General features: G+C 41.0%; 1 protein-coding gene across 6 annotated transcripts in view; it reads right to left on the bottom strand.

Moving 5' to 3' along the window:
- Positions 1-3207: 3207 nt before the first annotated feature.
- Positions 3208-24292, bottom strand: part of EZH2 (enhancer of zeste 2 polycomb repressive complex 2 subunit) — a 61018-nt gene continuing 39933 nt past the window's right edge. For 2 of the 6 annotated variants that reach the window (XM_054725970.1, XM_054725971.1), the window contains exons 6-21: positions 23388-23508; positions 22250-22390; positions 21269-21371; positions 20620-20783; positions 13936-14027; positions 12280-12520; positions 11328-11497; positions 10798-10892; positions 9810-9850; positions 9314-9439; positions 8688-8866; positions 6394-6489; positions 5567-5648; positions 4480-4560; positions 4266-4350; positions 3208-3529 (exon numbers count right to left, since the gene is read on the bottom strand). In XM_054725970.1, the coding sequence (XP_054581945.1) occupies positions 3469-3529; positions 4266-4350; positions 4480-4560; positions 5567-5648; positions 6394-6489; positions 8688-8866; positions 9314-9439; positions 9810-9850; positions 10798-10892; positions 11328-11497; positions 12280-12520; positions 13936-14027; positions 20620-20783; positions 21269-21371; positions 22250-22390; positions 23388-23508 (1878 nt within the window). In that variant the 3' untranslated portion in view covers positions 3208-3468. Of the gene's footprint in view, positions 3530-3621; positions 3717-4265; positions 4366-4479; positions 4561-5566; positions 5649-6393; positions 6490-8687; positions 8867-9313; positions 9440-9809; positions 9851-10797; positions 10893-11327; positions 11498-12279; positions 12521-13935; positions 14028-20619; positions 20784-21268; positions 21372-22249; positions 22391-23387; positions 23509-24292 lie in introns of all 6 variants that reach the window. The other 4 variants (XM_054725968.1, XM_054725972.1, XM_054725969.1 and 1 more) reach the window with 4 other exon arrangements.

Genomic DNA, 24292 nt, shown 5'->3' with positions numbered 1-24292 from the left:
TTCTATTTCGAACTTACAACCCAGCTAAAATTATTAAATATGGTTTACTTGTAAGAATGGTATGTGAGAGCAAGACGGTATATTTGCAATATGGAAATTTACACAGGTGAAGGAAAAAAATTTAATGACTCTGTCACTACTTGGCCGTATCTGGAATTGGGGCATCATATATACCAAGGTAACTATTACAATAGCATTTCAATTGCAGAAACTTTATTACTACAATAAAACGAGTTTGTGGAACAATTCGAATAGAGGCTTGCCAAAATGTTTGCAAGATGAAGCACCTACACGTTAAAAGAGGTGAAATAGACTTCCGAAGAAAAGGTGACGTTTTATTATTGATTTGGAAGGATAAAAGAGAAGTTTGAATTATTTCAACTATCCATGATGCTTCCTCTTGTCCACTATGACAAATTGGCATATTGGAGAGGAAATAAAGAGGCCAGTTTCCATTGTGCAGTATAATAACTATATGCAAGGTGTTGATCTTGCCAACCAGTATCTTTCAATATTTAATATCCTTAGAAAAGCAATAAAATGGACGAAGAAAGTAGTGCTTTACCTGATTAATTGTGGACTATTCAATTCATTCAGGATTTATCAAGTGCTCAATCCAGAAAGCCAAGTAAGATACAAAGACTTTCTTGTAATAAATAACTTCAAAATGCAATGGGTATTTAATTTTAAAGCATGCCTTTAACATTTATGTAAAATGTTTCTTGTACTTGTTCAATAGAAACTTATCTGGCTGCTGGGTAAAGCTAGCAATAAAACTACTGGTCCGCAATGTGTTTATAAATTACAAAATATTGATTGAAAAGAATTGTGAAGCAGTTAGTCTGTGGGTAAGGTGCTGCCTAGACTTGGGGTCAGGACTGTAGCTGTAGGTCATCTCCGTAAGGTTTTGTGTTTTGTGTTGTTTTGTAATCTTTATTTTGAAAGTATTACAGATGTGTCGTCCGTCTCCCCCTTTTAATTTATCCATTTTAGAGAGGGGTAAGAAACAACATCCATTTGTTGTCCCACTTCCTTATGCTTTCATTGGTTGTTTCTCATTATGTGCCCCAACCAGGAATCAAGCCCACAACCCTGGCACCTTGGGACCATGCTCTCACCAGCTGAGCCGCCCAGCCAGGGCTTCATTGAGGTTATGACCATTAGGTGAAAGTTTAGGGACCAACTGGACCACCTTCTGTCAGCTCGCATTCCTCCTTAGAGAACAATGTGTAATATTCCTAAACAGTTTGGAAACTATTTAAAACACCTGTATTCTGACACAATGCTTGTTACACTCTTATTTCTGTATCCCTCTGGTAGGGAAATAAACACACAGACTACAAGAGCGATGATTTTCAATTGGTGTGCCACAGGGGCACTGACCTCTTCCCTTACATCAGTGGTCGGCAAACTGCGGCTCGCGAGCTACATGCGGCTCTTTGGCCCCTTGAGTGTGGCTCTTCCACAAAATACCACGTGCGGGCGCGCACAGTGGGATTGAAACTTCGTGGCCCATGGGCATAAGTCGGTTTTCGGCTCTCAAAAGAAATTTCAATTGTTGTACCGTTGATATTTGGCTCTGTTGACTAATGAGTTTGCTGACCACTGCCTTAAGATTGTCAAATAAAAAAATAAAATGACAACTGCCAATACAATAGCTGTCAGGTATGAATCAAAATTATAACCTATTTTGTCAGATCAACAAAAAAATACATTTTTGTGTGTGCGCGCCACAGAGTTTTAGTAATTCGTTTAAGTGCCATGAGATGAAAAAGACTGAAAATTGGTCTACAGTAATGGGGGTAAGCATACTATTTATTGCTGTGCCCCCTCCTTCCCCCAAACCCACTCTGAAGCTGACCAACTCTGCTATAGACGCCCATTATTACCACATGGGCTATAGTGAACAGGTGAGAACTCAGTCCTCATGAAGGTTCCAAAAGCTTGCTGTGTATGAAGAATTACTGCTTCTTTATCTTTATGCTGCGTTTGGGTCTGTGGTGTATTCAGCAGGCAGAACCTCCCTGGACTCAAGGCTCTACCACCCAGTTGCTTGCACCTGGGGATGGGTTGGGAGGTGTGAACAATGGGAAAGTGTTGACTAGAATGAGACCCCTGTTGATAGACACCCCTGGGGTGAGCATTCTCAGGGTGTCTCCTGAGCAGGCAGGCTCACGTGTGCTAGTGCACAAATGGGCTGCACTCTTGCTGAGTGCCCAGGTTGGAGCATGGGCTCCCAGGGCAAGCCTGAGAGTTTTCCTAAGTGACTCCATCAGCAACAGCCAACTGAGCATGTGGCAGTTTCCTGGGAATAGTTAAGCATGGCAGAGCAGACCTCAGGGTAACCCATAGGAGAAGAGCATGTAAAGCCAGATCTTTTCGCTGCCAAAGCTAAGTGGCAAATTAACTTTATTTTAGGACTCTTGTTGCTATAGCCGGTGCATTGATGCAATAGAAACCAGTCTTGTCAGTGTTTGCATAATTAGTTAAGTTTTAAATTAGTTTCATGTTATAAATCAGTAATTTTATCTAACTCTAGAAAGGTCCAACTACACAGACTGGAGCTGTTTTTAGTTACCCACAGTATTGGTCAGTGTATCTTGGGAGGGTGCTGGAATGCTATCACTGTGCCCTCAAGGTTTCCTTGAAAACTACTTTATTAGCCTCCTCTTTCGTGGGTAGGTAAGGAATCTTGTTCACACTGCTGCATTTCTGAAGGATTGTCTAAAGGACCTTCGAGCAAAACAGGTTCTTGGAACTCACCTAAGCCAACACTGTTGTTTTATATGCAGAGAACGAGGTAGCTCTCCAGACCACCCGCTGACTGGGATATGCGCCCCTTCCCCCTATCTCAGGATACAAGTAGTGTTAATTCATTTAGTTATTAATAGGCAATATTAAGTATAACAAGTAAAGTATATACAGTATTATATGTAGGCAATAAAGTCATGTTTCTATTACAGTTATACAGGGTGGGGCAAAAGTAGGTTCATACAGTTTAATAGAAATAACTAATACAAAAATAAACGTTTCTGTACTCACAACTATAAACCTACTTTTGCCCACCCCTGTATTTACTGTTATAACTAAGCAAATTAATGCCACTAGACGAAACCAAAGGTGTTAAATGTGAGAGTTTGCTTTCCCTTGGATGCAGTCCTTTTCTAAAATCAGCTGAAGCTCCCTGATAGATGCCAACAGTGGGGAGAAGTTCAAGTATTATTTATTCAAAGTTGAAAAATGTACCATACTGCATTATTGCAAAAACTTACTGGTACAAAACACTTTGCAGCTGGTGAGAAGGCATAAAAAGTTGATGTCTAAACTCATTACTATAAATTATTCTTACAGTACATTGCAAATTCAGAATTTCAAACTGCATTTTCTTTTTCTAAATTGCCCACAGTACTCGAGGTTCCTGAAGCTAAGGCAGCTGTTTTGGAGGAGGCGGGGAGGAGGTAGCAGACGTCAAGGGATCTCCATCTCACGTTCGATGCCCACGTACTTCAGGGCGTCGGCCTGGCTGTATCTGAAACGGCAGGAGACAGGCATGACCCCGGCCCACCGAGGTGAGAATGAACACAACCACCCACTTACTTCAGTGGGTGCAGAGAAACGCACACACATCCAGGGACCCAGCTGCGCCTCATTCACCGCGTCCTCCCACTCCAGCACAGTGTGTCCTCGGGCGCTGTCCCACCTGCTTTGGGTCGTACCTTCAAAGTGACAACACACGGGCCCTAGTTTATGACAACTCAGGACTCAAAGACGGAACTTCTGACTGGGACGTACATTCAGCCACAGGATTGAACTAGACAATCACCTGACTACATTCAGGAAAGTTTTCAATAGCTTCTCAGTTTATCCCACAGTGTAAACGGCCAACCTGATGCCAGACCTGTAAACACCATCTGAGGGTGAGCAGGTAGGTTATTGGCCAACAGTCCTCCAGCACTGAACGATTTAAGACAACCTGAGCATATCCTCAAGGACAGCAACGCTTTGCATAATGATCACACCCAGCTCCTACCAGCAAGATAGAAAAATGGGGCTGTCTACATTCTTTTCATTCTATCTTTAAAATAACCAGTGCTTGTATAATGGAAACTATATCCTAACTTCCCACCAACACCCAAGGCAAAGAATGACCTAAGATTAGACGCTCCAACAACATAAGACCCAGAGAGCAGAGAGCCAGCCTCTGTCCCCAGTTCCGAGTCCAGGAGAAAGCCCTCAGGTCACACCAGAAATGCGCTGTTACTAACCTGTAATCAAAAAACAGCTCTTCACCAGTCTGGATGGCTCTCTTCGCAAAGATCCCTATCCTGTGATCACCGTTCACCATCATGACTAGAAAGAGACACGCTGGTGTCAGCGAGGGAAGGGACAGTCACACAGGAAATCGGTCTAGGCCGTGTGCATCACTATCACTGGGGGTCCTGGCATCAGAACAGGAATTCTGACTCCAGAAACACCTACCTTTTGCATAGCAGTTTGGATTGACTGAATGATTTGCAAAACGAATTTTGTTACCCTTACGGGTTGCGTCCACCACAAAATCTAAAGAAAAAAAAAAATAAGCACAATGCAGTGAACAATTCTAGTTTTAGATCTATAAACACAAAGTTCCTATGATTCTGGAAATACAATTGGTTACAGTTCTTCAGGGTTTGCCTTCAAAAGCAAGTAAATCATTCAGCCAACTTCGTCCAAATGACATTTGCAAGAAAATGCTGTTCTAGGTAAAATAAATGGATAATTCAGGAGAGTGGTCTCTCAAATGCTATTACCTAACTGTAAATATGTTTTACTGAGCAAAACATTGCCCCCCAAAAAAAGGAATTTAGATTCTTCTCAAGGATAAGCATTTTTGCATCTAAAATTAATTTTCAGCCGAAACCGGTTTGGCTCAGTGGACAGAGCGTCGGTCTGCGGACTGAAAGGTCCCAGGTTCGATTCCGGTCAAGGGCATGTACATTGGTTGCGGGCACATCCCCAGTAGGGGGTGTGCAGGAGGCGGCTGGTCGGTGTTTCTCATCGATGTTTCTAGCTCTCTATCCCTTTCCCTTCCTCTCTGTAAAAAATCAATAAAATACTTTTTAAAAAAATAAAAATTAATTTTCATTCTGCTTGGGGGACCTTTTCATAGCAAAACCTATCTCTGTTTCAACCAAGGGTTATCAGAATGTCTTAGATACTACACGCCTGCTTTTCATCACAGCGCTCCCTCACCTCCCAAGAAAGCAGCACCGTTTAGCTGCTCAGTCCCTTTAGAGCCAGGAAGTGCTGGAGAGGCTTTGAAATTCAGTGCCCTCCCAGGTCAAGGCACTAACTGGAGGAAGTGTGCCCATCTGACTCAGGACCCTGGGATGTCCCACAGCCAATGTCTTGCATAGCTCAGAGTGCCGAGACACTGCCCTTGCACATGACCCGCTCCTCCCCACAAGTGATGGCAACAACCCATTTTTAAGTTTCTGCCAGGGCATGAGAAACACCAGCTCAGAATATGAATGATGGGGCTCCCAAGTGCCACCCAGAAACTGAGTGCTCTGACTCCTAAACATACCGTTATTCAAGTTGAAGAGAAAGCTGCACATGTATTTATCATACACTTTGCCTCTTCTGTCGGCTTCATCTTGAGAAATTATCTTAAGAAGAAAGACAGTGTTAGATTAGGGACCACACCACACAAGTTCATTGGCTGGTTTGGGTCAGCGGTTAGAGCATTGAACTGAAGGGTTGCAGGTTCGATTCCCTGTCAAGGGCATGTACCTCAGTTGTAAATTCCCCAGCCCTGGTAGGGGCAAGTGCGGAAGGCAACCAATGTGTCTGTCTCCCTCCCACTCTCTAAAAATTGATGGAAAGAATATCCTTGGGTGAGGATTAAAAAAGAGAACCGGACCTTCCTGAGGAAGCTCAATAAAGGGTCACTAGGGCCAGTTTCTTCAGACTGCATGCTAGTGTGGCAAAGAACAATGGACTTGAAGGACTTCAACTCAGAAATATTTCCACATCAAAGTAATTACTCTTGTTCTACAAAAAAGTCTTTCTACTGAACGAAAAACTCAAGGTGGGCTGATTCCAAACTCAAGCTAGCCCTATGGCTTTTCCCTAACTCTATTAAAGGCACAAGATTAATGACATTCATTTCTAAGTCCTTAATAACGAGGCTGTGGATTATGTAGGACAGACTCATCGCAAACCTCGTGTTCTTCCCCCCTTGTCTCCAGATAAAGGCTAAATGTGACTAGGACTGAAACAGCCCAGTTGCCAAAAAAGGCATTTTGTGTTAATTCATTTCTAACCAGACCCTCTCTAGTCATGCCCAGTGATAATCAATCCAAAACAAAGTTGCTACATAGCAAGCCCGGAGCTGGATAGCTCTGGCCTTACCTCTCCACAGTATTCCGAGATGAATTCATTTTTCTGTACAGGATCTTTGATGAAAATCCCCCAGCCAGCCACATCAGATGGTGCCAGCAATAAATGCTAGAGAATAAAGCAACAGTCATTTAATCAGGAGAGCAAAGTGGACTGTTGACAAGATCCCAGGGTGAATCCCTGTAAATCCTCTGGCCCCTTGTAGCCACCAAGTACCCTGAATTAAGAGCCTGTGATGAGAGGTAAACTTCCCCACTTTTGCCAAAGGGGCTGACAAGCTGCAGTGCTTTCGGTTATTTATAAATAAAGTAGAGAATGTAAGATCTACCTCCCAGAAAATATCAGCTAACCATCCTTCAACAAGCTACCTACAACAGCTGCCGCCCTTGCACTTCCTGTCATTTTGGCATCACTTAATGATTCACTTCAACGTGCATTTCATACAAGGACATCAAACCCCCCTCTCCCCACAGTGACCCCTCTTTTATTCCTACCAAAACCAAAGCTCAGCTGTTCATCCCACAGCAGCTCCTCACAACAGCATGGAGAAATGCCAGGAGGTAGTGTCACTATCTCGTCCGCCCAGCATTCTGTTCTTAGCAGATGCCAATTAGAGTATGTCTGGGAACAAATCTCTCACTTTCTACCCTGGTTCATTATGCTTTCATCCCAAATTTCCTTTAAAACTGCCCCTACCGAAAGTTAGGGAGAGGTGGGGGGGAGTTGATTGATAATTCTCAGGGGGAAAGGGGTGTCTGTGTGGGGAGTATGGGAAGAGACTGGACAAAAATCATACACCTATGGATAAGGACAGCAGGGGGGGGGAGGTAAGGGCAGAGGGGGGGGTAGGAACTGGGTGGTGGGGAGATATGTGGGGAAAAAGGAGAAACAATTGTAATCTGAACAATAAAGATTCATTAAAAAAAATAAAAAGAGATCAATCAAAGGACTTGTATGCATGCATATAAGCATAACCAACGGATGCAAAACTCTGGGGGGTGAGGGCATATATGGGAGTGGGGTTGGGGGTGGCAATGGTAAGATATGTACACATATAATACCTTAAAAAATTTTGGAAAAAAATAAATAAATAAATAAAATAAAATAAAACTGCCCCTACCTAATCACTCAAGCTATTCCTATTCTAATCCAGCCTAGTTCACCTGTCAGGGAAATTTCCCAAAACCTCCCAGATCAGAAACTAAATTAGCTAAATAACATTGTTAAGTAAATGAAACCCAGTTGGTAAGAAAGTATCTACTCAGTTTTCTGCTTTCAAAGTTAAACTGAAGGAGTTTATACTATTACAGTTAGGGAGAGGAAATGAAATTTTTTTAGGGTTCATCATGGGTCTGCCATGGGAAACAGTAGAGAATCATTGTGACAGAATGACCTCAATGGATACGAACTACCCAGAGAAAAGCCATCTAAACACTTGGAAACATAAGAGCCAAAAAATAAGGCACTGCCAGAACAGAAACTCCTGGCAGAAGGGGGCGGGGCTATAAGCAGTGCCGTAGGGTGATCTAATTCATGTGACCCAAGGTGGAGGTCAACAGTGGGGCTTGGGGTTCCTGCTCCTTTCAAGTCCTCAAACTCAGGGATTCCCAACCCAGAAATGGGTTCATAACGGTACTACTCCCTCATGGAGTTACGAGGACTAATGAGTAATGCACAGGACACTTAGCCAAGTGCCTACTGTATCTTAAATAATAAATGCCAGCTATTATAATAAAAATGATTGATTAAATAAACGCACCACCTACTCAAAAAAAAAAAGTAAGACACTGACCTTCCCCAGTATACATTGTTAGTTTCCTTTGCTTGGTCATGACGGTCATAGTTACTACAATTAAAAATCACCTGCATGCACTTCCCAGTTATGTAAATCCTGCCTGTGATGTTTTCAAGGTTATTAAAAGAACACAGTCTGCAAAAACTGTGGGAAATTTTATCTCTTGTTCTGCACAAAAGGAAAATTGGCTACTATTTGAAAGAATGGGTCTCTATATTCTGATAGGAACGGCATTTATTTGCAGTAAGGAGAATAGATAAATGACTAATTCTATTCACTAAACTTAAAAAATTCAAATCTACTAAACTAGAAAAACACTCCTTATTCCAAACCTGAAACCATTCACAGCTGGTTCCTCCTATGCTACAGAGGTGGGTGGGAGTGGCTACCCAAGGAGAAACCCAGGCTCTCCCCGTCAGCTGCATCATTCATTCAGTGATCACTTTTTGGCCCGGCTAATGGAGTGAGACCGCTAGCCTTGCCCTGCCATGTTCCTCATCCCTTGCCGCACCTTCTTAGAGCCCCGCTGGATGCTGCAGTTCTTGCAGGACACGTTCTTGCTGTCCCAGTGGTCAGCAGCTCCACACGTCAGACACAGGTCGGGGTCGCACTCCCGGACGGCCAGGTAGCAGGGGCACTGCTTGGTGTTGCACTGTGCTTTGCAGCGGCAGCCAGGAAAGCGGTTCTGACCTGCAGAGACAGTCACCGTCGTGGACTCATGGAACCCTCACAGCAGCCTCCCTATCCTGCTGCACAGATGAGGAGAAACTTCCTTGTATCCGAGCTTCGTGGGCCGCTTCCGTCAATAATGAGTATCACCACCCTTATGACAAGTTCGTTTATTCTGAAAACTGAACCACCCCAACTGACAATTTCTAGTTCCCAGAAAGTATTTGGGTAGCTATTTCTATTCCCCTTACATTCTGTGCCAACGTCACTATGATTAAATTTAAACCACCAGAGACAAACAGCTCCTTTCATCCCATTAGCCTGAACACTGGCTGGACACTGGCTCTGCAAGAGCCGCCATGTTGTGTCAACTTCAGTCACTATTTTTTTGCAGGTTGTGGGCTGCACATAGCTGACCAAAGGCCCACTTGATTCTCATGCAATTGCATCAAAGCAACAAATACTTACACTCTGAACTACACTGACAAAACTTTTCACAAAAATTCTGTGCTATCACACAAGGGCACGAACTGTCACAAGGCTGCCGTGGATGGTCACAGGGTTGGTAGTTGTAAACGTGGTTAGAGGAGCCGTCTGCATCAAGACAACGGCATGCAAGTCAATCAGAGGTGGGAGATGATCATACACAAGGAACAAGAACACATTCTTCCCGTTACCTTGGAGCTTAGCAGGTTTTCCCTACCTGATACAAATTCCTGTCTACAAAATGATAGCCGAAAGCACCCCCCGCCCCCATCGCAGGTCCCCAGGGTGCGGCTCCTTTACCCACCTGTGACTCGCCTTCACTGTACAAGACTGGCAATATAATCAACAGACATCCTCCATTTAATTTAGCTTCATGTACAGAAGTCAATTATATAGAAGTATTACAAGCTCTAACCCAGTTTCTATTCTGAAACAAATGATAAGCAGACATTTTTAAGGTGAATGAATAGATGCCTACCTTTTTTCAGCTGTATCTTTCTGCAATGTGCAGCCCACAACCTGCAAAACACGAAGAAAACAGTCTTCTCCAGGAAGCTAGGAAGAATGGTCAGCACAAATCCCACAGAACCTCCTTGAACAGGTCTATCTGCCATGTACAGAGCAGTGCCTTAAATCCAAGTGACTGTGAAAGATGCAGTTTGCATTGCATTTGTAGTGACTGGGGAACTGTGACCAAGAGCCCTGATGTGTGCACTTTGCAAGGTCACCTAGTCAGGACTGAGGGTGGCCACGCCTTCAGGTGCAGGTTCCATTTCCCTACTGGTTCATTCTGATGTGGATAATACTGGTACGTCTTTAATCACTCAATTGAGCTCCATGGTCAGAAATAATTCAACCAAAAAATTCAGAATTACCTACAAAAGCCTGAATTCTGTTGGAAAACATCTAAGTTCTTTCAGTTCTAAATTAAAGAAATGGAACAGCAGGTACACACGTTTCTAGATGCTCCCTTACCCAACACCCAACTGCAGAAAAACTGGGAGAAAAGATTAAAGCTGACAGTCCAGCCACCATCTTCTGGCTCTGCACTTACAAACCAAGTCACCCATCACTCACTGCCACAGGCCTTGGGGAAAGGTAACGTGGCTCCTCAAATATAAACCAGTGCAGAACTCATATACATCACACTCGCGCTCAGAGAAACATCTTAGAACAAATGAAACGCTCACTTAGCTTTACTGCAGAAGTTACTAGGTTTGTCTCAACCAAAAGCAGCAGAGTAAGCATAATTTTTATGACTCTTAACACACCAACCCTACTGACACTGCTGTATTCTCACAGAAGAACATCAGCAACTGCTCGTGGGAACAAGACTCCACAAGTCTACTTTTGAGGCAGCTTAAGTTCCTTTCTTAACGGGCCAAGTAAAGGCTGGCCAACGCCCTTGGACACACCTGGCCTGCAGCATCCTGGTGACATCTCAGAATGGTTGCAAGTGGACTTACCGGTGTTTTCTCTTCTTCTTCCTTGGAGGAGTATCGACATCCTCAGCGGGAACTGGAGCTATGATGCTGGACTCTTTGACCCGAAACTCATACACCTGGACAAGAGGCACAGTCACAGCTGTGAGGATCGTAGTGGTAAGCAAACTTACACCTCCTTTTACTAATTAATATCAGACACATGTCTCTTCTGTGACACTGCTTAAGTGCTGGGGACAACAGAGAGCAAAGCAAGATGTTGTCTCAACCCTCATGCAGGGACAGCAGCTGTGCTTGCATTATGATCAATAGTCCCAAGGCTTAATCTAAATTCTCAGTGGCTTTTTAAGTCCATTGTCACCTAACCTGAAACTAGTCAGAAGAATAATTTTCTCTCAGTTCCCTCTCAGTGGGAAAACAAAAATAAACCAAAAAAATGTACTTTTCAGGAGATGCACATCAGGTTAATAATTGAGATTATTCTTACATTTGGACAAGGATTACATATTTCCCCCCCCCCCTCTCTGAAAGTCTTTATTAATCAGTGTACTTACCTGTCTACATGTTTTGGTCCCAATTAACCTGGCAATGGCGCAGAAGTTGTCGTAGTAGGTACCGATGAGGACCCGGAACATGGAGGCCTCGGCCCCGCTCCACTCCACATTCTCAGGGGGCTCACTGTTCGGCTTCATCTTTATTGGCGTTTGACACCGAGAATTTGCTTCTACAAACCAAAGTTAAGCACTGGTCAGGAAATGACAACTGCAGAACACAGTATTAAGAAGTAAAACTCGGGCCGAAACTGGTTTGGCTCAGTGGATAGAGCGTCGGCCTGCGGACTGAAAGGTCCCAGGCTCGATTCCGGTCAAGGGCATGTACCTTGGTTGCGGGCACATCCCCGGTGGGGGCTGTGCAGGAGGCAGCTGGTCGGTGTTTCTCTCTCATCGATGTTTCTAGCTCTCTCTCCCTTCCTCTCTGTGAAAAATCAATAAAATATATTAAAAAAAGAAGTAAAACTCGGGGTGCGCTTAAGAAAAAAGCAGGAAGTGAATCATGTTTGAGGACAAACTGAGGTAGAAAGTGTCACTAAACTTTTTCCCACAGAACTAGGAGCCTAGGCTCCTTTCACGACAAAGGCAAAGGGGGCTGTTCTGTTATTTGTGGTTAAGTCACAGGGTAGGACACCTAAAGCCCAGTCAGGAAAATAACCAAAATGACCCATAGAACATGAAGGATATTAAGCCGAGTGACATGAGCCCCACCCTGGAGGAAATGGCACAGTGGAAACAGATGAACCTCGAAACCTCAGGGACCAGACAGCAAACAAGGTAGGCGGGCCAGGGGCCGGGACAGCAACAAGAACACGCTGTGCATCCTTCTTGAGAGTGCCCTGGCCTTAGATTTCTCACTTTATTGAAAACTAGCCAACTAGGAAAATGATTCCCTATAGCACATGCCTTACTCTCCACAATGTGGACCTTTCAGAGCAGTGGGAAAGCCCCCTACCAGAGGAACTCGAAGTTTCATCTTTTTTCTCCTCCTCTTCTTTATCGTTGTTCTCTCCACCTGTTTCGGTCCCAGCTTCCCTGTCACTGTCCGTGTCCTTTGACTCCAGCACATTAATGGTGGGGGTGCTGGGCCTGCTGCTGTTGTTGGGAAGCCTCCCTCGTCTGCGACCTCCTGGGCGTTTGGGGGGCGTCTTGATCCGCTCGGCAGTGAGGGCGGCAGCGAACTCCTTTGCTCCCTCCTATGAAGTGAAACATGGAGGAGATGTCAAAGTCAAGGTCCACAGCTCATTTTGTTGAAGGAGAAAACAAAAGATTGGATAAGCAAAGTAGTCAAGAAATTTAACACAATATCCATTTTCCACAAATAGTTGCATCTCTAAATATGCTTGTTTCCTACTTCTAATAGTGTGGAAATTTCAGAAAAACAGAAATGGGTTCTATACATTGCTAGAGTGGTATGAAATCAGGCAAGACAGTTCTATATTTGTGAAATGCATTAACTGGTTAGTAAATTAAAATATAAAATATATTTTACATATGTAATTTCTTTAAAAGTGAAATTTTATGAGGAAAATCATATACTTCCTGTGCATCTGGAGTCAAACTCTCCTAATCTGGCTGGGGTTTCTAAGACAGTACATGCTTCTATGGTCATGGTTAAAATACACAAGAATACAAAACACATAAACATGCTGGACTTTGTCATTTCCTGCCTTACTATTAAAACATCCCGTTTTTTCCTGTGAGGGATACACAGCCCCAGGAAGACACTTGAGGATCAAGGCTGTGAGGGTTACATTTTGTATAACGAAGTGCAACATCCAGTCTCAGAAAGTATAAAACAATGGTGAGAGCATTGACTACAGAGAGACCAGAGAAACATTTCAGATGAGCCAAATAAATTCTGCCTTGTAAAGAATATATAAAATAGTGCTCAAGAATCCCATTTTTAGTGGCAATAGAAGGGAGAAGTTTGAGAGTAGCCAACAGTTTTATACTTCATTCTACAAAAACCAAATTGCTTAAAAATAGGATACCTTCTGCAGGTGCCATTCAATGAATCTTCTGTCCAAAATCCAACAGGCAATATATACCCACTTAGTTCCTAGGTAGGAGTGGCTTGGTTCAAAGAGGGGAAATGGTAAAAATAAGATAGTACCCGTAAAAAAACAACTTTTCTACCTCATTATTTCCCTAAACCTTTACCTTTTCTCCATTTTTTTTTTTTTTAATATTCTGTGGGCCCTATAATACAGCTTAAACAACGGGTCTAAAACTCAAAGAAAGGCTATGGCTCTGAGAAAGGCTTAGGACCACTTTGTGTGACTATCCAGTCCCTGGGGTCAGGTGGGCTACCTGGGCTGCACACCCTCATCAACTCTGGAAAGTGAAATGTTAGTGTCCTCGATCCTAAAGACCTTGAATTGTAGCTGAAGAGATTAACACATACACAGAGACTAATACAAGATCAATGAAGCACTAGTGTGTGCAGTACGTGAGAGCCATGAGAGACACACGGGTGAAACCTCTGCCTGCCGTGTGGCCAGGAGAAGCACGGGGGAGCCACAGTTTAATGCTGACTGCACACACCTCACCCAGTTCAGAATCAGCACTTCTCAAATGCCCTTGAGGAACAAGTGGCACTCAAGCTTACCAAATGCTGGTAACACTGTGGTCCACAAGGCTTGTTGTCCAGAGCTGTTTCCGTGTTCTTCCGCTTGTAAGTGTTAGGTGTTGCATGAAAAGCTGCAAAATAAAGATAAAATATCCAAATATAAAATATTTACTTCTTTATTTCCCCTGTTTCAATGGGAAAAGTCAATGAATACATTCCAGTCTTGCTAATACTTGATTCACATCCCAGAACTTTCCTTCCAGCTCTTACTAAATTCTCACCATGTGTTTCCTTCGACTCCTGCAGGGCACAAACACTGCATTCTGGAATGATTAGTGGTTTCTTATATTTCTCTCACAAGTATAACTGATGCATGTAAACTCTGAACTCTGGTCATAAACATTTGATATCTCCACAGAAACAACTGATAAACCCTCTACAATAAAATCAGATTTCCTATTTTTTACCAAAAGAATTCTGACATCTACAATTTTTTTTTTTTTTATAAAGAAAAGTCAGCAGCCGAAACCGGTTTGGCTCAGTGGATAGAGCGTCGGCCTGCGGACTCAAGGGTCCCGGGTTCGATTCCGGTCGGGGGCATGTGCCTTGGTTGCGGGCACATCCCCAGTGGGGAATGTGCAGGAGGCAGCTGATCGATGTTTCTCTCTCATCGATGTTTCTAACTCTCTATCCCTCTCTCTTCCTCTCTGTAAAAAAATCAATAAAATATATTTAAAAAAAAAAAAAAAAGAAAAGTCAGCAGTCTGTCAAATAGGGGAGAAGAATGGAATACCACTTGTTAAAAACTAATTTTTAAGCCCTAGCCAGTTTGGCTCAGTGGATAGTGCGTTGGCCAGTGGACTGAAGGGTCCCAGGTTTGATTCCAGTCAAGGGGATATGCACAGGTTGGGGGCTCAATCTCCAGTGTGGGAAGTGCAAGAGGAGGCAGCCAATCAATGATTCTCTCTCATCATTGGTGTTTCTATCTCACCCTCTCCCTTCCTCTCTGAAATCAATAAAAAATGTATTTAAAAAACAACAAAACAAAATTAATTTTTAAGTACAAAGAGGACAGCCTCAAAACACTAAAATGCATTTTCTTTGAATCAAACACAACTCAAGGACCTAGTGAGAGCCTGCAGCCAGCACTTTTCTACAGGAAAACACAACAAAATGTTTGAAACTTAAAATTCCAAATCATGTGATAACAGAAAGATTCACACTGCAGTACACTGGTACACTGACCAGGTATGAGTGCACAGCAGTGAGGACTTCAGAGAACTTGTGATCATTAGCTTCCAGTGCACAAGGCGAATACTGGCTATGATCTATTAAGAACTACACAAAATGAAAATTAATTTGGATAAAAAAAGTGACAGACTCATAAAATAAGTCATTTAAAAAATATTTGTAAAAGGTCATACTTAAAATGAAAATAAAGACAGACTGATAAGGGAAGGAAAACAAAAAGACAATAAAGTTATGTTTTTAAAAGTAGAAATTCAAGGCTCAAATTCTTTAAGTGCATAACCCCCCCCCCCACCCCATCCCCCGAACAAGAGCCTAAACCCGTGGTCGGCAAACTGTGGCTTGCGAGCCACATGCGGCTCTTTGGCTCCTTGAGTGTGGCTCTTCCACAAAATACCACGGCCTGGGCAAGTCTATATTGAAGAAGTGGCGTTAGAAGAAGTTTAAAAAATTTGGCTCTCAAAAGAAATTTCCATCGTTGTACTGTTGATATTTGGCTCTGTTGACTAATGAGTTTGCCGACCACTGGCCTAAACCATACAACTAACATTGCAGTGGATTAGATTTTGGACAGGCAAGGACCCCTAACCACAGACTGCGCACATAGAAGGCTCAGTCACATCAGCAGCCCAGAATTACATCAATCCAAAAACAAAGCAGTCATTAGCCAGAGTTAGTGCACACAATGAGTAACACATTTTTGGTTAAATATGTTTTTAGTTGGGATGCCTCCTCTAACACCTGATACATTTGTAGATTGATATTCTCACCCTAATTCAGTGAAAATAAAAGGCACACGTGTATCTGTAGACAGAAACACACACACACACACACACACACACACACACACACACCCCTCTCAAGTGAGGACAGTAGCCTCTGGTGGTCCTTAGCTAGAACTAGGTAACAGTACTTATTAACCATAATAATAGTCTCGAAAACAGGAACAACTTCAGACTATAACGACAAAATCAACATATTTATAATCAAGAGTACTTTAATAAATTTTAAAGTACCATTATTATGACTAGATTCCCTCAGCAGAATTTCAAACAAGCCCATATATATAAAGAATTCCCTCTTCCAGAAATGTCCAGAATACTTTTCAAACAGACATCTTAAAATACTAATATTTGAAGTAAGCTACTAAAAAATATTTCAAGCTAGCCCAGCCAATGTGGCTCAGTGATTGAGCATCAACCTATGAATCAGGAGGTCATGATTTAATTCCTGGTCAGGGCACATGCCTGGGTTGCAGGCTCGATCCCCAGTGTGGAGTGTGCAGGAGACAGCCAATCAATAATTCTCTCTCATCGTTGATGTTTCTATCTCTCCCCTTCCCTTCCTCTCCGAAATCAATAAAAATATATTTTTAAAAAATATATATTTCAAGCTAAATATACAGAAAAATGGTTATATAAAAGTCCATTATCAGAAAAATTAAGGCACGATACTTTTAAATTTTACAAGGAGTGAACATGGATATTTCAAGGCTTTTTGTTTGTTTGTTTTAATATTGAAAGCAACCTATAAAACCTTGATGAAAAACCATCTAAAGCCCAGCCATTATATAAGCTCAGTAGTTGAGTGTCAACCTTTGAACCAGGAGGTCATGGTTCGATTTCCGCCCAGTCAGGGCACATGCCTGGGTTGAGGGTTTGAGCCACAGTAAGGGGCATGCAGGAGGCAGCCAATCGGTAATTCTCTCTCATCATTAATATTTCTATCTCTCTCTCCATCTCCCTTCCTCTCTGAAATCAATAAACATATTGTTTTTTAAAAACCTATCTAAAGGTTTTCAAGCAAAGGTAAAAGTTATATACAATTCCAGCTATTCTCTATACCCGTGTTTGAGATTAAATTGGCAACACTAAAAAATAACCAAAATATAGGGTGTCCCCCCCAAAAAAATGTATATAGAGTTTAACAGCTGATAACTCACTTAGTTTTAACTCCTTTTCAGGTATAACTGATTTTGAAATAATGGGTGAAGCCAAACCAAGCTTTGAACAAAGAAAAATTATCCTGCCCGGCCAGTGTGACTCAGTGGTTGAGCATCGACCCAGGAACCAAGAGGTCACCAGTTCAATTTCTGGTCAGGGCACATGCCTGGGGTTCTAGGCTCAATCCCCTGTAGGGGGCGTGCAGGAAGCAGCCCATCTCTCTCCCCCTCTCCCTTACTCTCTCTTTTAATATCAATAAAAACACATTTTCTTTAAATGTATCTTAAAGTGACACTAGATTTTAAAAGATAAAAGTTTATGGTACAAGACCAGCAACAGTCAATGAATAGAGGGCACACAAATACTGAAGAAATTATTCATGAGATTTAGGATTCTATTGCTTTGCATTATCAGCAGTGCCTGGACCAGAATGGTCATCAGTTTGAAAACAGGCATTGACCAAAAAAAATTATTTCCATAGATTCTTTTAAATTTTAAAAAATTAACTGTATGTTAATAAAGACTAACTTTATAATCATTCCAATTGTGAATACTTTTTTTGGGACACATTGTATACTGAGTATCCCTTATAATCTTATAATATTTCAACAAATAAGTGATGCCTCAAATACAGAACTGGTGAATCCAAGGATCAGCACTGGAACAAACGTTAGTGATCATCTAGTTCCAGGGAGTTTTACAAATCAGGAAACAGAAACAAAGGCAATAATTTGTGCAAGTAGTTGTTTGGTAGCAGGTGTGACCAGACACTCACTCACTCCTCACTGAATGGACAAAGAGAACAGCTTCACATCAGACACCACTTCTCTGAAATACTCACTTCTTCAGCTTGCTGTCATGTGACAAATTATGAGATCAGTACAAATTATCAGTTTTATACATTAACGTCTGCTCAAAATACTGCTGTTGTCTGCTCTGATTAGAGCTTGGTTCTAAGAATGAATTCTTACTGAATACTCACATATGCAATCACATAAATTCTTTTGTGAATATGACAGATATCAGACTTTTTTTTAAACAGTCCCTCACAGAACAACAATACCAACACTCAAGCTTGGGAAAGCAGTGACAGGAGCAAACAGAATTCTGTGTTCAAAAGCACACACTAGGAAGCTTGGGGCATTATCTCATTTAATCCTCACAAAATACCCAGGTATTAGATCCACATCCCCATTTCACAGACAAGGAAAACAGACTTAGGGAGGTTTAGTCACTGAGAATTACACAGCAAATATGAACTCGAGAATGTCTGAAGTTTTTTAACTATTACACAGTTAAAATACTAAAAAAAAAAAAAAAAAAAAGCCATCAATTATAAACTTGAAATACCTTCTTTGATATTCTAACCAATTAAAATGTTAAAATCTCAGCCCTGGCTGGAGTGGCTTAGTTGGTTGGGTGCTGTCCCAGACACCAAGAGGTTTGGGGTTCAATTCCAGGTCAGGTCAGGCTTGATCCCCAGTAGGAGGCATATGCATGTTCTGTTCTCTTCCCCCTCTCCCTCCCTCTCTCTCTAAAAATCCATTTTTAAAATCTTTAAAAATAAATAAATGTTAAAAACTCTACAGTCTTCAATACACATTACAAAAAGAACATTCAAATGGACTTTCACATAATACCAAAAAGGATAAACTAATACAACTGGGTTTTATGCTTAAAACAGATTCCTCTGTAGGCCATTCAGGCAATAGACAGCACATCAAAATATCCCACCAAAAGTTCTATTTTGGTCTCCCATAAGCAAGTGCAGACATTCAATTTACAATATTCTTTTTTGAGGGGGGGGCATTAATCCTCACCTGAGGATATTTCTCCACTGATTTTAGAGTGTGGAAAGGAGGGAGGAAAAGGGAGAGAGAGAGAAAGAGAAAGAAACATCTATGTGAGAGAGACATATCGATGGTTGCCTCCCCTATTTAAACTGGGGCTGGGGTTTGAACCTGCAATCCAGATACGTGCCCTCTTAACTAGGAATCAAACCTAAGACCCTTCAGTGTGCTGGTCACAACACTCTAACCACAGAGCCACACCAGCCAGGGCAGCAATTTACAATATTCTTTTTTTTTTTTAATATACTTTTATTGATTTCAGAGAAGAAGGGAGAGACAGGAACATCAATGATGAGAGAGAATCATTGATTGGCTGCCTCCTGCATGCCACCTACTGGGGATCGAGCCTACAACCCAGGATGTGCCCTTGACTGGAATCGAACCCAGAACCCTTCAGTCCAGAGGCTGATGCTCTATCCACTGAGCCAAACCAGCTAGGGCTACAATAGTCTTAATAAGAATTAGACATATTTTACAAAATGACCATGTGTAAAGGGGAATGCTTTTCAAAACAACTTTCCAAGGGCTATGTGAAACCCAAATAAGATATGTATTTGATAACTGTCCAACAGCTATGGATTATTAAAACTACCAAATCAATTTAAACTAGATAGGAGTGTGAATAACAGCAAGGAGATGGGAGACATAATGATAATTTTAAAAACCAACGTTAAGTTTTTCTAACTGAAGATAACTAAACCACTTCACACAGAAATTACTGTTTCCAAGACTAAGATGCATATCACACCACAAATCACGAGCTATGCAGATAGACATGCACAGACAGAGCAAAACTCAACAGGAGGCAAGAACTAGTGGCTTGGGCAGACTAACTCACATTGAAACGTGCGACTGGAAAATGAGGGGCAAATTCTGTGAAAGGTAGTTTCGAACTGAAAAAGACAAAGCACCTTGGGGCCATTTAGTGCAGGGGAGACTGGTGCAGAGCCCCTACTGTGTTACCATGTCACCAACATCACACTAAAATGTGATATGGGAAAAACTAACCTCTATATCAAGTAAATTCTGCATAGGAAACTGGGAGGTATGAAATATATTTTTTAAATATGTTCCTCAAAAGTAGTTGGTAGTTTTTAAACCGTGCTTAAAGAAATAAGTTCCAGTTACCTGGACAATTTACCAAGAAACCTCATTCCCCAGCAACGTAAGAAAATATTGTGTGTGCCGTACTTAAATTTCATTAAGACTATTTTATGTTTTACATATATTCAAATGCGGGTATTTGTAAAAGGACCAAAAAAAAGAAAAAAGATTTAACACTAGATAGCTAGATAGATGATAACATCTACAAGCATCTTGAACAAATCTTGTTGAAGAAATTGGCTAATATCAATATCACAGTGTTGCCCTGGGCTATCAGCTAGTTCAAAGTAAGTTTATTATGAAACAACTGCTCCATTAGAATTTATGGAAAAATCACTGACCTATATCCCAGGTTAGTGGGAGATAGCAATACAAATCAAACTCGTAAAAAGACTTTGGAGCAACCCTCAAGCAACAAATTAAAAATAGTAAGATACTGATCCTAGCATTTTTCAATCTTAACTGCAAGATTAAATGATAAACTCTAGTTGTAATCAATGAAAACAATTTCCAAGTTGCTCTAAAACATAATTCCACAGCAAAGATCAAAACTGAAAACAAACAATAACTGCACTTACGGTGTAGGAAGCAGTCGTACTTGAAACATCGCCTACAGAAGAGTGTGTGAAATGAATGCAGGCTCTGCTCCCTCTGAACAGATTTAGCATTTGGTCCATCTATGTTCGGGGTACATTCTGGAGGCAGTGCCCCTGGGAGCTGCTGCTCAGTGAGTTCTTTATACCTAAAATGAACCAAGAGAAATGTAAGTTAATGGAAAACAAAAGTTATAATTTTAAAAATAAAGTTTCTTTTTTTGTGGTTTTATTCTTCTAAAAATAAAGTTTCTAAGCAAATTCCATGTATTATTTTTGTTTATCTTGCCTAAAGTACAAAAGACCCATCAATAACCATCTGTGATGAGCCAATTACACATTATGCAAGATATATAAAAAATCAAATTCATGATTAAACATCAACTGCACTAAAATGTCTACAAGTGTCCAGAAAAATTTTCCTCTATGTGTACTATTGCACATTATGTGTGTGTTTGTTCTAAAAGGTTTTATAGGACAGTGCTCCGCAGGTAGATGTTTTACTTCAAATGTCTTGGCAGACGTGACAAATGAAGCAAGTGGCTCATCAGCTATATTACATTAGTTCCATTTCCAATAAACCAAATGGTGAGAGATATCCCATACAAGACTGCCTCACAAGTACAAATCTTACTTTTCCTTTAGTTCTTCTGCTGTGCCCTTATCTGGAAACATTGAGGAAATGGCTTCAAAAATTTTGTCAGAAGGAAATTTCCGAGGTGGGCGGCTTTCTTTATCTGAACAGGGAAATATGAAAGGGCAAAAAGAATGAAAGTAAACAAGTTTTCAAACTTTCATTTTTTCCATACAACTACATGTAAAAAGATCATCTTCTAAGAAATTATCAACTTTGTGTTTCACTTACTTGCAATGTATTTTACATGTATCTATGGCATGACAGTTAAGTCAGACAAAAAACTTCAAAATCCAATATGGAGAGTTTTAAGCGGATTGGGAGGCAGAAAAAAGTGGGCAGAAAAATGGTAACCAGCTCTGCTACTAACTGGTTTTGTGACCTTGGTTGATCACAGACCCACTTGGGTCTGTATACTCATCTGTAAATGAAGGCATTGAACCAGATGATCACTAAGGTATCCATTATAAAAATTTTATGCTTCTTTGAAACTACAGTTTTCACCAAAATCCTTCTATGTTGTCTTAAATAATGAGCTTTGCCAAGTCTCCAACAACTCCTGGCTCTGACTGGCCTCTGTTTCTCAGGATAGAGGTTAAGAGCGTGAGCTCTGGAGTCCTCAGAGCTGGTTACCGTTTACGGTGTCTGGATTGTTTTTCCCTACAGTGTGAACTTAATAAGTTCACTGCATTAAACCTCCTAACTCCTCCACTATGAGACAGATCCACCTGTGAAGCATTATGAGGATCCAGTGAGCTGGTGTATATAAAGTGATCACTACTTGTACAAAGAAGAGATCAGCATGTTATCTGATGATGATTATGACTGCCCAGTGAAACCCCAAACCAAATAAACTATTTTGTTATCCAAAGGAAAAAGATGTAATTTTTAACAACAACAAAAAAAGGAATGACTATCTACTTGTACTCTACTGTTTTTGAAAGAAGCTATAATGGCTACACACAATCCTAATAGACATACCATCTCTGTTCTCCTCCAGATCTTTCTGTTTTTCTTCTCCTTCATCAGGATCATCTCCATCATCATCATCATCATCATCATTGTACTGGCCAAGAGCATTCACCAACTCCACAAAAATTTCATCATTTATAAACCCACATTCTGAAATTCACCAAGTCAAATATCAGAAATATACAGAGAAGAGTGGTAATGACAAAAGTTTACATATGCCTTTTCTGATTTGCAATAGTCAGAGCCCACCAATCAGCATTATAACATTATTAAAATGAGGGGGGAGATCCTTTTCAGGACTCACCTAAGGCAAAGTTAGGAACAGAATTTACCTTCAACACTGTCATTTTCTCTTTAATCATCCATCCCCCAAAAGTTTCCAGGGTCTCTACTGTAACTAATTCTCTAGAAATTAATTATGGCCTTGGCCTCCTCCAAAGCAATGTACCGACAGACCTTGCTTTCCACTAATGATGAGAACAACTGACAATGTTACACCTATCACCCTCCTGCCAGACAAATTAGCAGGCCCTGCTGGACACAAAACACCAAAGCCATGATTCTAATGACAGAATTTCAGGGCTGCAACAGCCTGATGGGAAGGTATTTTAAGAGTGTAGATAAACTAATACAACTGGGTTTTATGCTTAAAACAGATTCCTCTGTAGGCCATTCAGGCAATAGACAGCACATCAAAATATCCCACCAAAAGTTCTATTTTGGTCTCCCATAAGCAAGTGCAGACATTCAATTTACAATATTCTTTTTTTTTTTTATGGCCTTGAAAGAAGCTATAATGGCTACACACAATTTTGGAGCCCATGTCACATAAGCAGAGCCCTAGTTCTAATTAATTTTACTGGTAAAGAATCTTAAAATCTATATATATTCAAACAATTCCATTTAATTTACATATTAACATAATTTGTTATAATCAACTATGCATAATTTTCATGTGGCAAACGTGGTCAACTAAAAATTAAGGAAAACACTGAAAATTTTAGGCTTGTGAGCCAGGCCAATCCAGCATAAAACTTAATAATTACTTTAAAAATCTTTTTCATATCTATGCTGGGAAAAAAAAAAAAATCAAAGTATCTCTCAGTTCTTTAGCCCCCTTTTCCAAGAGAATAAACTCATGGCTCACCTCTATCCCCGTGTACTTTTCCATCATAATTTTTTATTAATTCTTCAATGAAAGTCCCATCCTGGTCTAAAACTTCATCCCCCATATAAGGAATGTTATGTAAAACAGTTTCATCTTCCACCTAAAAATTTTAAAAAATAATAAATTTAAAAGCAACCTTATCCTAAGTACCAAAACTTTTAAAATAATGTAATAACTAAAATACAGCAATTTTTTTCATAAGCAGATGTCTTTACCCAGTTCTCCAGACCTAAAATAATAGACAGCAAACTCTAAAAACTATAAATAAAAGATCCCTCTTACAAATAAGCATAATAGAGAAACAAATTTAAGGAAAAATACCGTATTTACCTAATTTAACGTCATCAAACATTAACATTTCCCATTATTTTATGTATATGTTCCTATATCTGACGATAAAGTGGAATTGATGAAATATGGTTTATCAAAATGAACTATAAATAACCATACCTTAAAAAACTAAGCCCTAGCCAGTTTGACTCAGAGGATAGGGCGTCGGCCTGCGATCTGAAAGGTCCCAGGTTGGATTCCAGTCAAGGGTACATGCCCCGGTTGTGGGCTTGATCCCCAGTGGAGGACTTGCAGGAGGTAGCCAATCCATGATTCTCTCTCATCATGAATGTTTCTACCTCTCTCTCCCTCTTCCCTCCTCTCTGAAATCAATAAAAGTATATTTTTTTTAAAAAGCATGGCCTGACCGGTTTGGCTCAGTGGATAGAGCGTCGGCCTGCGGACTCAAGGGTCCCAGGTTCGATTCCGGTCAAGGGCATGTACCTTGGTTGTAGGCACATCCCCAGTAGGAGGTGTGCAGGAGGCAGCTGATCGATGTTTCTCTCTCATTGATGTTTCTGACTATCTCTCTCCCTTCCTCTCTGTAAAAAATC

This window comes from Eptesicus fuscus, chromosome 14, assembly GCF_027574615.1.
Source record: "Eptesicus fuscus isolate TK198812 chromosome 14, DD_ASM_mEF_20220401, whole genome shotgun sequence".
In the NCBI taxonomy this organism is placed as follows: domain Eukaryota; kingdom Metazoa; phylum Chordata; class Mammalia; order Chiroptera; family Vespertilionidae; genus Eptesicus; species Eptesicus fuscus.
The sequence above is the reverse complement of the archived record's forward strand: the minus strand, read 5'-3'. Positions and strand labels throughout refer to the sequence as shown.